This window comes from Dama dama, chromosome 5, assembly GCF_033118175.1.
Source record: "Dama dama isolate Ldn47 chromosome 5, ASM3311817v1, whole genome shotgun sequence".
Lineage (NCBI taxonomy): Eukaryota > Metazoa > Chordata > Mammalia > Artiodactyla > Cervidae > Dama > Dama dama.
Window position 1 is genome coordinate 63,115,682 of NC_083685.1, and position 14,043 is coordinate 63,129,724.

The 14,043-nt window shown below is 40.6% G+C and overlaps 1 protein-coding gene across 2 annotated transcripts in view; it reads right to left on the reverse strand.

The window, feature by feature from the left end:
- The window catches only part of LRBA (LPS responsive beige-like anchor protein), a 725,050-nt gene extending 717,526 nt beyond the window's left edge, over nucleotides 1-7,524 (reverse strand). Inside the window, exons 1-2 of one of the 2 annotated variants that reach the window (XM_061142480.1) lie at nucleotides 7,278-7,524; nucleotides 6,247-6,684 (exon numbers count right to left, since the gene is read on the reverse strand). In XM_061142480.1, coding sequence (XP_060998463.1) covers nucleotides 6,247-6,465 — 219 coding nt within the window. In that variant the 5' untranslated portion in view covers nucleotides 6,466-6,684; nucleotides 7,278-7,524. Of the gene's footprint in view, nucleotides 1-6,246; nucleotides 6,685-7,021; nucleotides 7,157-7,277 lie in introns of those variants that run through there. The other variant, XM_061142479.1, reaches the window with a different exon arrangement.
- Between the last annotated feature and the right edge of the window lie 6,519 nt (nucleotides 7,525-14,043).

Here is a 14,043-nt window from a genome sequence, read left to right on the forward strand (position 1 = left end):
GACATACAGCCCTATTTTTGAAAGCTTACTACAAGTTATAGTAATCAAGATGGTTTGGTATTAATGTAAGAACTGACCTTTAGAACAATGGAAAAAAATTAAGAGTTCAGATAAATCCTTACAGTTATGATCAACTGATTTTTGACAAAGATGCCAAGGCAATTTAATGCAAAAGGATCAACATTTTGATTCCACTTGTTCAACTTAGTAAGAACAGAATGCAAGATTTCTAATTTTAAAAAACAGATATGCAACAAAGTTTCACCGTATACAGCACAGGGAACTACAGTCATTATTGTGTAAAAACTGACAATGGAAAATAATTTCAAAAATTTATGTGCATATGTATAACTGAATCACACACAAAATAAAAGAATTTTACTTTTTGAAAATTAGTAATATTTATCTTTTGGCCAGTTTTTCTAAATGTCCTGTGGACATCTAATAAGAAAGCATGAGATACAAACTTTTAAATATATCTGTGTAGGATATAAAATTAATTTAAGTTATTTAAAAAAAAAAAAAAAAAAGAACAGCCTTTTCACCAAATGGCAGTGAAACAAAAAGATGAATTTAGACCCCTATCTTACATTTCTTTCACATTATACAAAAATTAACTCAAAATAAATCATAGGGCTAAATATAAGAGCTAAACCTATAAAATGCCTTGAACACAGGATATAAATATTCCAAAGTTAGATTGTGGTAATGCTTGTACAACTCTGGAAACTTACTAAAAATCACTGAACTATATACACTTAAAACAAGGGAATTGTATGGTACATAAATTATACTTCAATAAAGATGTTTAAAATCAAGTCACCTCTAAAGAAACCGCCTGCCAATGCAGGAGATGTAAAAGACACAGGTTCAATCCCTGGTTGGGAAGATCCCCTGGAGAAGGTCATGACAACCCACTCCAGTATTCCTGCCTGAAGAATCCCATGGATAGAGGGGCTTGGTGGGCTACAGTCCATAGGGTCACAAAGAATCAGACACAACTGAAGCAACTTAGCACACACGCAATCACACACGTCTAAAAGTGGCAATGACAAAATGGTAAGATAAGGTTGGAATATGATGATTTTACCTATCTAAAATTACAAATTTGTACTTAATGTGCCACACACTATTTTAAGTGTTTTGTAAGGGCTTCCCTGGTAGCTCAGTCAGAAAAGAAATCTACCTGCAGTGCAGGAGATTCAGGTTCGATCCCTGGGTTGGAAAGATACCCTGGAGAAGGAAATGGCAAACCACTCCATTATCCTTGCCTGGAAAATCCCATGGGCAGACGAGCCTGGTGGGCTGCAGTTCATGGGGGTCACAAACAGTCGAGCATAACTGAGTGAGTATTTACTCATTTAATTCTTGCTATAATATAGTTTCCCCATTACAGAGCTGGGGGAACCAAGGCACAAAGAGGTTAAAAAAACTTGCTCAAGATCACGACAGGGGGTTAAGTCAGCAATTTTTTTTTTCTCTTTACACAAATATCTTTTACATTACTATTCAGTTGCTCGGTCATGTTCCATTCTTTGATACCCCATGGACTTCAGCCTGCCTGGCTTCTCTGTGCATAGAATTCTCCAGGCAAGAATACTGCAGTGGGTAGCCCTTCTCCATGGGATCTTTCCAACCCAGGGAGCAAACCTGAGTCTCCTGCATTACAACCAGATTCTTTACTGTCTGAGCCACCAGGGAAATCCTGCTTATTGTTATGCATTTGTAAAGGAGAGTAATAGGCATTACTGGTTGCCTATCCAGCATCCATTCACACTTTGAATGCTTTACCCAGATCTTTGTGTATCCATCCCTCCCCAAACAGCCCAAATACTTTAAAGGAAATTGACTGGATCCTTAGGTAAAGCATAAAGCAGTTGGCCATGATTTGCTTAAGCCAATCAGCACATTCCAATGGCCACAGGCACTGCTTCAGTGGTCCAGTCAGGGCTCTTGTTCGGAATGTGAGGACAGGTGCTCTCTTCCAAGCGACCTGAACAAGAATACACAGGGCCCCAAGGACCACTGGCAACCATCCTACCACCGTGAGGGGAACAGCAACGGACTAAAGCTGACATCACAGAAAGGGAAAGAGCAACAGAAAGAAACTGGTCTTTAATATTACTGTTACTATATAACTTGCCCTACCTTTAGACTTCCAGATAAATGAGCCTATAAATCCTTTTTACTGTGTTTAAACCAGTTTGAGTCTTCTACTACAACATGAAGTACAGACTAACATGGAGGAGAAGCCCATTAACAACCATGTTTCTATTAGAATAGATTACTCTTAACCCTTAAATTATGTCAGGTTTCAGGTATTAAGGAGGAAATAATTCTAGATACGCACATCAAAATAGAAACACAATGCATAATTACCTTTCTAATAAAGGTTTAGATAAAAGCTTGAAAAGAAACTGCCTGCAATTTCATGCGTCCCACGAAATATTTTTTAATAATTTGATATTGTAAACGTTTTTCAATCTAGATCTCCAGTTCTTCTTGAAAAATCAAAAGGGTCACCCATCACTGGGCCCACGTTACTGCAGGACGACAGTCAGCTACGATGGAGCGGCGGCTGCCCCACAAGCACACTCTTCGCAGTCAATACAAATGCAGCCTCCGTAGGATCTGCCCAGCGACTGTATGTATCAAGGTTTGCAGCATTAATATTTTGCAGAACCTGTATCAAATGCCACATACTTTGTAATAAAGAACTATATTCCACCTAATAAGTTTTAATTTTTTTTTTGGCCACACTCACCACACAGTTTGCAGGACCTTAGTTCCCTGACCAGTGATTGAACCCAAGTCATGGCAAGCAAGTGCTGAGTCCTAACCACTGAACTGCCTAGGAAATCTTGGAAGCTTTAACATTTAAATAAAATGGTACAGTTAAGTGTAAAGGAAAAAAAGTCATGAAAATGTGTATTTGTCACTATCCCATGGAAAACATGATTCTTTTAAATAGCACTGACTAAAAAAATTGATAAATAACACTGACTACCTATAAATACTTGGTGGAAGCCTTAAACTCAGCAGCAAGTTCCAGAAAAATGCCAAAACATTAATTACTCTGGGTCCAAAAGTTTGACAAATTACTTTAGTATACAGATGGAGACAAAATGTTTTTACATTGTGACAAGAAAAATGTAAAACCACAAGTTTGAAACACGTGAATACACAGGTGCACTATTAATCAAAACTTACCTACAAAGATTCTCAAAAGAAATTACAAAAAGGGTGGCAAATTTCAAAGAAATTTTTAATAGTGTAAGGTCAAGCTACATTAGCAAAGATGGGGACAACACTCTGTAAAGACCTCAAGAGTTATATAGCTCTACCACCTCTCTGGACAACTCTCATGGAGGGGAGGTTGTTTAATTTTAACAGTACAAACTTTATGGTTTAAAGAAACTAACATGTAATTATTTAGAAAGAATAGGTAGAATATAAGCTATTTTAATAAAATGTCTGAAAAATAGGAAAAAGTTACAAAAGCTATATAAACTTACTAACAAAAACTCCAGTGAAGGAAGGATAAAGGAGGTGCTTGCATAAGGATTCAGTGATACTGGCAACATGCTGATTCTTTAAGTTAGATGGAAGTTTCACGGGGCTTATATTGTTATAATATCTCATTACTTATACATTTAAGACATTCTTTTGTATGCTATTTTTCACAATTAAAAAATTTTTAATCCAACATACTGACTGTAAAAAAAAAAAAAAAAAAAAAGCTAATAATCAACCTTCTACATCTACATTCTGATTGAAAAACCTGACTGAACCTGAAATTTTTTTTTTACTTTTTAGGTCTTTTCTAAGCAGTTTTTTGAAAGCTATTTGAATAAGAAGAAATGAAATGTGAACAAAGTTTCACTATTCACCTTTAGCAGACCAATGATTGTTCTGTCCTCAGGCTGGGGAAAGCTATGCCTGTGCTATAAATATCTGCTCAGGAAAGCAAACAACTCTACATCAACTCAAGAAACAGATGTATTCCTAGAAGGTTCATCATTCTAAGAATCACCAATCTAAAAAAAAAAAAAAAAAAGAATCACCAATCTGCTTCACCTGTCAGGCTCTCCCTTTCCTCATCTATAAAATAAGCTCCATGTGTTAAAGACTTGAGGAAAGAATTTAAAAACACTTGTAAAGCACCTGGCCCATTGCCTAGCTGGTACTAAACTGCAGTAACTTTTTTTTTTATCGCACCTATTATTAGTTAATACAACTTCCTTCTTTGAGTAGAATGGAGACAAAGGCTGATAACTATAGAAAATATTTAAGTGCAGCAGTCCTAACAGCATTGAAACGGGCTAGCTTACCAGATTCCTAACATTTTCAGTTTCCGAGACTTTCAAAGGACTGGCCAAGACGCCTGATACTCGGGTAGGAGCATGAAGTCTTGTAAGGAAGAACAGAAGAAAAGAACTAATCTGATCCTCTCAGCAACTTTCTCTGCTCTACATGAGAAGAGAATGGTGGTGAAGAGGAGGTGTAATTGAACAGATTTTTCCTCTCCTTTTACCCAGACACCTGCTGCCCCACAGACAGCTATAAAAGACTTAACCAATCACCTTAAAATCTATACCCAGGTCTAGAATTCTAGGCAGCATATAAACTATTACTACAGAATTTGGGCTTTCCTTAATGATAAAATGCAAGTTACTCATGTTTCGTCATCCATCTCCACAAAGGGCATTCAAACAGAGGAGTTGTAATCCTCCTCTGCCAGAGGAATGTGGTGTTTCACACACAAACAATTAATGATGGACTGTATCACTATCACAGATTTTTCTTTAACATCCAAGAAACATGAGGTTTAGAAAAAGAAAAAAAAAGAAAAATCGAGAAGCAAAGTTCTCAAGTCTATCTTGAGATAAAAGAATACATCAACTTGCCATTTATCTTCCTCAGATTCACAAACTGTGAAAGTCCACATATGCGCAAGATTCCCAAAACATTTTTAACTGTTGAAACTGGATAATAGACACCAGAACTTATTACACTGTTCTATTTTTGTGTACATCTCAGTATTTCCACAATATACCTACTTTAAAGTGTGTACATGTACGTCTTTGCATATAAACTCCCAACACAAGAAACTGCTAGAGAAATATTCTATTGTTCAAAGTCTCATGTTCCACAGGTAAGTGAATTTCATCTAGTTAGAAATTTTACCACATTCTAGAAATTGTACCACAGGTAACTAGTCTATTAGTAAAGGTCTAGTGAAGGAAATAATTAACTGCCCTGAATAAAACAAACCTAACCTTGAAAATATAGAGGCAAAGGGGAAAGGGGCTAAACAGTTATTCAACTACTGCACATTCATACTTGTTCCCTTCCATTATCTTGTAACACAGGTGAGTAGGTGGAAGAAGGGGAAATATCAAAGCCAAATTTATTGTACATTGACAGGCAACAGTTTGAAATAAAGAAATCTAAAAAGTCCCCATTAGAAATGAAAACTATTTCTATGACTACAGGAAAAGGGAAGTAGGGCATATCCACCTTTTAAAAATAACATTCAGTAGCTCATAGTAAGATAACCAGCAACTTCCAATGCCCAAATATGCTTTGCTGATAGACATGAATTCACAAGAGAAATAAAGATCATACTACTTCTGCTGCGATCCTCTTTTTAAACTGCCACTCAACTTTCAAAAGATGTAACCCCAAATTTCATTCCAAAATTTGACTTTTGTTCCTTATGTCCAAAAATAAAACTAATAGAAATTAAATATAGATGCTAACTTTGCAGCAAATTAATCTTTCATCAGCCCTGTGAACAAGAATTTTTTGTTCAAAATTTATGGCAAAACATAACTCACTCAAAAAAGAGCAGGTAGAACTACCCTTTACATTATTTCTCAAGTCCAAAAAAAAGGGCACAAGAACTCATTTAAAATGTCGAAGAGAAATGCACACTTAGATATACATCCCAAGAGGAGAAAAAAAAAATTATAGAATAAAACTCCTCCACAGGAGTCCTCCATAATACTTCCATAGTAACAATTACTTTCTTGGGACCAAAGTGACCTGCTCACTTTCACAAAACCTGGAAGGTGTAAATTTACATAATTCCCCTTAAGCTGAAAAATATCAGAAAGTGATTAACTTAGGTCAGCAGAATTTTGTTTCTATCACCAGCCTGAGTGAAGCACATGGCCTTCAGTTCTAAGGTCTTGTTCTCCAACCCACTGAGAAGATACGCTGATAAAACAGAGATCTACTTACCAGGTTAAAGATAGTTTCTACAATATCCCTGTTGGATACTTCTCCAACTTCAACCAAGCCCGTCAGCACGGCAAATTTCATTCTGATACCCCTGATGGGGAGTCCTGGGGTCAGGGACAAGACACCCCCTTCGGCAGGGGCTTCTTCTCCTTTCCCCCCACCTCCCCCGTCGTCACCTGTTGGTGGCGGGGATGGGACATTATTGTCTTCACTGGCCATGGCGAGTTCACGGGAAAGGACAACTCGGAGTCACGCCGGGACCCAGTCGCCGCACTAGTAATAAGCACACGGACGCCACGCAAAACGGAAAGGGTCACTCTTCCGAGCTGTGGACAAACCCCAAGAGCAGTTGGTGTGGAAAGTCCTTGGCGTCGCCCTGCTGATTCTGGAGAATGTTTGTCCAATCTCTCTCCCGGAGGCTGACAATAACGCCAAACCCTATTGGAAGATCAGATCAATGTTAAAGGGGCTCGGTTTTCTTGTAGGGTTTTTGAGGAGAGAGGGGAGTAGTTGCTGTCCGTCGAGGCAGTTCCTCCGAGCACCCCGCTTCCAGCCACCCGCGTCCCCGCGGCTCGAGGCGCGGGGTTCCGAGCGCAGGCGGGAGCCGGAGGCCCGGGACCAGGTTCCCTCCTCCCCCACACCCTCGCAGGTTCCCGGCGCAGGGCAACCTCTCCTCACAGGTGCACGGAAAAGAGAACTGTCGCCGGGAAAGGGGGGGGGCTGGAGGAGAGCAGGGGCCCCAAGGCGACCCTCGAGGTAGGAAGTTGCCCCTCACCCAGACACCGCGGGCTCGTCCTCGCCCCCCGCCCGGCAGCCGCGAGACGGAGGTGGCGGCGGAGATCCAGGGCAGGAAAGGGCGGGGGAAGGGGGCGGCGATGACTCTAACGCTCGGCCCAGGGGGAGGAGTGGAGCACCTCGCGGGCACCTGAGGCTCGTCGGGGAGAGGCGGGAAGGTGTGTAGTGGCCAGAAGGGCGGGGGAGGCCCGGCGGCTGCGGCGAGGAGAGGAGGGAGGAGAGAGAGGTCAGCGCACCTGGCCGCAGCCTCCAAGTTTCCCTAGTCCGCTCCCCGGGAGTCCGAGGCTGCACAGAACTCCATGGCTTCCTGGCCCGCCCCACCCCTGCGCTCAGCCTTTGCAAAAACAGCCGCTGCCGGCGCTACGGGTGCGGCTGCAGAGGCCGCCGCGGGCGCTGAGGATGCTACTGCCACAGCTCGCCCCGCCACCGCTAGCGCCGCTACCCCTGTGCCCGCTGAAGCTGCTCCCCGCCGCCATGACAGCGCCGAGGGCGGCCGGGCGCGGCGTGCGCGTGCGCGAGCGCGCGGGGCGGTGGGGCGGGCGCGACGGCGGAGGCGACCGCGCGGCGGGGTGGGGAAACGAGGGCGGCCCCCGGGGGCCGGCGGGACCCGGGCGCGGGCTCGCTCCAGGACCGCCCGTGAGGACGGGCGGGCGCGCCGCGCAGGTAGCTCCAGGTGTATCCTTAGGCCGGCCAGAAAAGACCTTTCTTTTCAGAAGCCCACTCTTCCCCCACCTTCCACTCCCCGATCTGTGAAGGTGCTTTGGCGAGTGCCCAGGCGGCGATTCCTACGCTCCTTCCGTTGTTAAGTTACCGTAGGGTCTCCTGGCGCGGAGGGAACCCGCCCCTCGTTGCCAAGGTGTCTTCTTGGAGAAGGACACCTGAGGGACCGCTACGAGCCAGAGAGGTGGCAGCGCCGGAGCCAGCAAGGCTGCTGCCCTTGTCTAAGGGGAGCACAGAGTCCCCACCTCTGACAGCTTTCAGCTGCTGCCCGCCCGCCGCGCTCGGCAGAGACTCGAGAAGAGATTACCACTGGGATGCCCTGACAGCTGCCACCTTCCCCTCGGAAGGGAGTGTAGGGCGGGAAGATCATTTGCACGAGGAACGGGGAAGATTCCTTGCAGCTGCCGCCCCACCGAACCTCTCCCACATTCTAAGGAAGGGAGGGTTCCTGAGACAGCTGCTCTAAACAGCGTGGAGGCGGGTTCATTCTGCCTGTAGATCTCTGAAGGGTGTTTCCAATGTGAAAGTTAGTTTCGCCTCATTCTCAGACTAGTTTAAGAGATCAATTATATTACGATTAAAAACAGCTCGGATCATCATCTGTGTCCTTCCCCCCGGCCCCCCATCAACAGTGAAGTGTTCTTCCTGACGCATTAGTGAAAAACGAACACAAATTACAGAAGAAAGTGGCTTTTCACCTTTAGGGTACTTACTATTCGAAGCCTTAAGGCCTTAAATATATACGTAATGTTTAAACGCTTTAACCTCTGAGCCACCAGGGAAGCCAGTGTTTAAAATACTAGCAGTCAAAAATGAAACAAAAGTGGTGTCAAAGTTAGGAAGTACTACGGAGGAATCAGGAGAAAAATTATATTGGTTTGAGACAGGAAATAGTTTCCTACAGAAAGGGTTATTTGAGATGGACTTGAAAAATGAACTTGATTTCAGCTATCACGTGGAAATTTAGAAGGAGGGGAGTAACATGAGAAAAGACCAGAAGCACAGGAGTGTCTTTAGAAAAGTTTTAAAGGTTTACACCTTTTAAAAATACTAAAGTGAATTCAGCTGTTCCACAGCTCATAGGTGCAAATACCTGTTTTCTCCAAGTGGGTTTAATATTCCAAAATGAGGCAGACAGTTTTCTCATGATCTGAAATGATGACTTGTGCATGACCAGGCTAAGAGGCAGTAGCAAGAGCCTGCCATTCCTGAAAATTTCCAACACCTCAGGTTTACATTTTAAATCCTTAAGTGAATAAGTCTGGAGAAGTGGGTGTGCCAGCAGGACAGAGACAACTTTCACTTCACTGTTAACATCTGTGGAAGGAGGCAAGGCAGCATTAAACCCTGAATGTCTTATATCATTTGCTCCCTTGGATTTGGGCAGAGTCTAATCTTGAGTACCTTAGTATATCTGGCCTATAAGTGCTAGTAGAGTATTTGTAAGAATAAATGCCCTCATTGAGAAGAAGCAGATGATGCTAAATGCCCTAAACACAGTGTGGTTGTTTCAACAGAAACAAAACTAAAATAATTATTTGAATTTATATATCACATCATCATCAGTGTTAGTTGCTCAGTCATGTCCAGCTCTTTGTGACTCCAGGTACTACAGCCCAGCAGGCACCTCTGTCTATGGGATTTCCCAGGTGAAAATACTGGAGTGGGCTGCCATTTCCTTCTTCAGGCTATCCCCCTGACCCAGGGATGGAACCCAGGGTAACCTCCGGCATTACTGGCAGATTACTTACTGTCTGAGCCGCCAGGGAAGCCCACATATATCACATACAGAAAGATAAAAGCAAAATGTTAAAGATGAAAGGGAAAACAGATCATCACAAGTCTTGTTTAGCAGAGAGGAAAAAAGGTATTGAGATTCTGAGGGGCAAATACACCCAAATTTGGGAATAAAGATGAAAAAATTTGCTTTTAAAACAAAAGGGGAAAAAAAAGGGAAAGGAAGGAATGGGGAAAAAAAAAAAAGATTACCTTGTATAAAGCCAGACTTAAATTTTTCATCACCATCTAACATATATCTCTCTCTGACATCACCACCTTCACAGAATTAAGGGCTAAGGGTTTTCATAATTTTACTTGCCTTCAGCGTACATCGAAGTCATGGCAGAGAAGAAAAACAGCAGTGGATTTAGAACAGGAGGCTTTGTGCATAACTCAAAGGAATTGAAGCAAAGAGAATGTAATTCCAAGGTGAAATTAAAAAGACTTGATCTATAAGCCTTCACCTATATGCAAAGAAAAGAAAATTTTGATAATAAAAATAGGATGGAATTTTTCTTTGTTTCTACCAGAAAGTACACCCAGTCCACCCAATTATAACTTCTTGGCATTTTGCTAGAGTATAATTAGATTATAATTTAGGGGAAAGGTACCATCTACATGACTTACTATGCACCTAAATGTGTATTGCTGGATTTGGAGTTTTCTTCAAATTGTTATTTAGCGTAACTTATATCATAGGCTGGAAATTGATGGCCTTGGCTTGCAGCACCCTCCTCACGAGAAAGGCACACATTGCTTTTACTAGTCATTAAATCTTACAAATGTTAAGGAAAACTTGACATCTTTATTGGGCTTTAGACCCTGGGAACAATTGCAATTTAAGAGGAAAAGACATTTGCCTACCCTTGTAGTTGGAAACTCCAACATTTAAAAGTTTATGTGATTATTCAACATCTAGAAATTCAAAATTATCCACATCAAGTTAATTACGTTTGGAGCATTTTTAAATTCTTGTTTTCCTTGTGTATGTCACACAGGAATAAGAGACTTTGAAAAGGGCAAGTATGCTAGCCAAGACATACATTTTAAGGCATAAAATATTAATGAAGTATTTAGTGTAGTTGACGTAGACATACACCAGATTGGTTGATTTGTCTCTCTTATTTTCCCATGTCAATTTCATTCTTAAGTAGTGTATAAATAGGTTGCCTGTTTACAGTGTTCTCTTACAATGAGAGATAATGTAGCTCTCAAAATGTATCTCTCTTACAATGAGAGATAATTACAAGATAGTAATTGTCATGAGACTGCAATGAAATGGACCACCACCCTACTCCCCCATCCCTTGGCAATCTATGTAAGTGCATATCCCTGTAATGACTATTGGCCCTGTTCCCTCAATTCTGAATTGTTATCTAGGTGAGGTCTCTGAGAAGCCAGTGTGTTCCCTGAGAGTGGTAGGTTACCATTTCAGCCACCAAGATATAAATGGTGGTTCATATAGGTAATGAGACCAACAGGAGATTGTTTCCAAGCAGACAGAAGAGGAAATTCCTTTTTCCAGCCCTCATTCTCTGGGGTTTGAACTTTGAAATGTTTGCTAATATTAGATTCCTCTGGAGAGGGGAATGACTACCCACTCCTGTATTCTTGCCTGGAGAATTCCATGGACAAAGGAACCTGGTGGGCTACAGTCCATGGGATCACAAAGAATTGGATGCGACTGAGTGGCTAACAGTTTCACTTTTCACTTTCACTCCACAAGGTGACTTCTGTCATACAGAGGCACACTTAAGAGTATTCCGTCTTAGAACCCAAGCCACATGGAGAAACTGTGTGGAGAACAATCAGTAGCCCCAGCTGAGTTCCCAGATATCAAACAATGTCTATCCTCCATGAGAGTGAGCCATTGTGGGTATTCCAGCCAGGTTGAGCCTTCAGAAGACTACAGCCCTACCAAATGATATAGAATTGCACTGTTGGATCCAGTTAACCCACATAGAATTTGTAAGAGGCTATAAATATTTGTTGATTAAAGCCACTGAATTGTGGAATTTTTTGTTATATGGCAATAGATAGAAAACTAAAATATCAGATAAAACAGATTATTTAGCTTTGGATTACTCTCCCTAACCATGTTACTTTTGTTGGTCCAGTTTGTTGGTCCAAACTTTAAAAAATATTCCAGCCTGGTCACAGCTATATTATAACTAAGAGGGCCTGTATGTTAAAGAAGGTGGTGGCAAGGCATTTAGCTAGAGATCCACAGGGGAAAGGGGGATTTTGTCTTATGATCACATTTGGGGTTATAAATAAAGTTCACAAGAAATTTTCCAGAGAGGTTTTCTCTTTGTTGCTAACTGAGAAGACTTAGGTTTAATTTAATTTTAATTTTGATTTTAAAAAGTACCCATTTCCTTACAGACACCACCCCAAATTATTTCTCTACTGAGAAATGTTATAACCACCATTCATACGCATACCTGTATTAAAAATACAGGAAGGGGGAAAAAAATATAAGAGAGACTTCCTAGGTGGTGCAGTGGTTAAAACTCTGCACTTCCACTACACGAGGCTCTGGTTGGATCCCTGGTCAGGGATACCACATGCCTCAAAGTGTGGCCAAAATAATAAATAAAAACATAGGAAGAAAATGTTCAATTCTACTACTAATCAAATAAATATGAATTAAAATAATATTGAGGTAACACATTTTATCTTGCTCATTGCAGATATTTATAGTACTCAGTGTTGGCACAGGAAAAATGTGTACTCTTATTTACTGCAAATATATAACATCACTGAGAAAGAGTCCAGTAGTATACTGCTCTTTTGACTCTTAAGAATGTATCCTAAGCATAATCAAGTAGCTCAGAGGTAGAGTTAAAACCATGTTTATGTCAGTATTATTTATAATTTCAAAAATTTAGAATAAAAAAAAATTAGAATCAATGTACATGTCTAACACACACACCCCCTCTCCCCCCAAAAAAAGGATTGGTTAGGTAAACTGTGGTTCTTTCACACTGTGGGATTCTCTGAAGCCATTAAAAATGGCATTGAAGATAGTAAATAGACATACAAAATTTTCATTATATAATAAATCAAGGGACTCTGCCTTCTTGAGTCATGTACCACTGATGATGTGGTACCAAATAGGAACAAAAAGTATTTAAAGCAGAAGGAACTTCACTTACTAATTCAAATCTTTCCAAAAATATTTCCTGAGTGTTAAGCACTACACCAGACATTAAGATTAGACATTAGACATTTAGGTTAGAAGAGAAAAATCTAGCCTGTCTTGAGAACTCACAGTCTAATCATTGAGACAGACATCACAATGCAATATATTAAAGCCTGTAAAAACCTAATAGGGAGACTTCCAAGAAAAGATTAAAAAATAAATAGAACAGGCCAGATGAAAAAGTCAGGGAAGGTAATTCCATGATATGAAAAATCTCCAGAGGGTTAGGAGAAAAGGGAACCCTCCTGCACTGTTGATGGGAATGTAAATTGGTGTAGCCACTATGGAAAACAGTATGGAGCTTCCTTAGAAAACTAAAACTAGAGTTACTTGTGAGCCAGAAGTCCTACTCTTGGGGATATATCTGGAAAAGATGAAAACTCTAATTCAGAAAGATATATGCTCCCCAGTATATATATGCTCCCCAAATAGCAGCACTGTTTACAATAGCCAGGATATGAAAGAAACCTAAGTAGCAATCAACAGATAAGTGGATAAAGAAGATGTGATATATACACACAATGGAATATTACCCAACCATAAAATGAAATATTGCCATTTGCAGCAACATTTGCGACCCTAGAAATTATTATACTGAGTGAAGTCAGGGAAAGACAAATATTATATATCACTTATGTGTGGAATCTAAAAAAATACAAATGAGCTTATTTATGAAACAGAAACAGACTCACAGACATAGAAAACAAACTTATGATTACCAAAGAGGAAAGAAGGGGGAAGGAGGGGTAAATTAAAAATGTGGGAGTAATAGATATACACTACTATATATATGTGAACAACTATATATATGTGAACAACACTATATATATGTGAACAAGCACAGGGGATTATATTCAATATCTTGCAATAACCTATAGTGGAAAAATAACACAAATATAGATGTATATAACTGAATCACTTTGCTGTACACCTAAAAGTAACACAATATTGTAAACCAACTATACTGCAATTTAAAGAAAACTCTCCAGAATGGCTGGACATCTTAACTCTTAGGAGACAACTGAATCAAACTGTCATTCTTAAATACTTATATATTTATTATGGATAGAGCTATAGAGCAGTAAAAAACACATATATGCTGTTAACACATATATTGAAAAGCAGATCCTACCACCCCCATTTGGATCACACCCTCTTTACAGATTCTGTTTATTTATGAGGAGCCTAAGTGTGGGAAACTCTCATCCCATGAAGTTAAATGGTATTCCGATCGTTTACAATGTCATTATAGCTTTTATGATCCCTGCACAAAGAGGGACATGGAATTGAATCTGTGT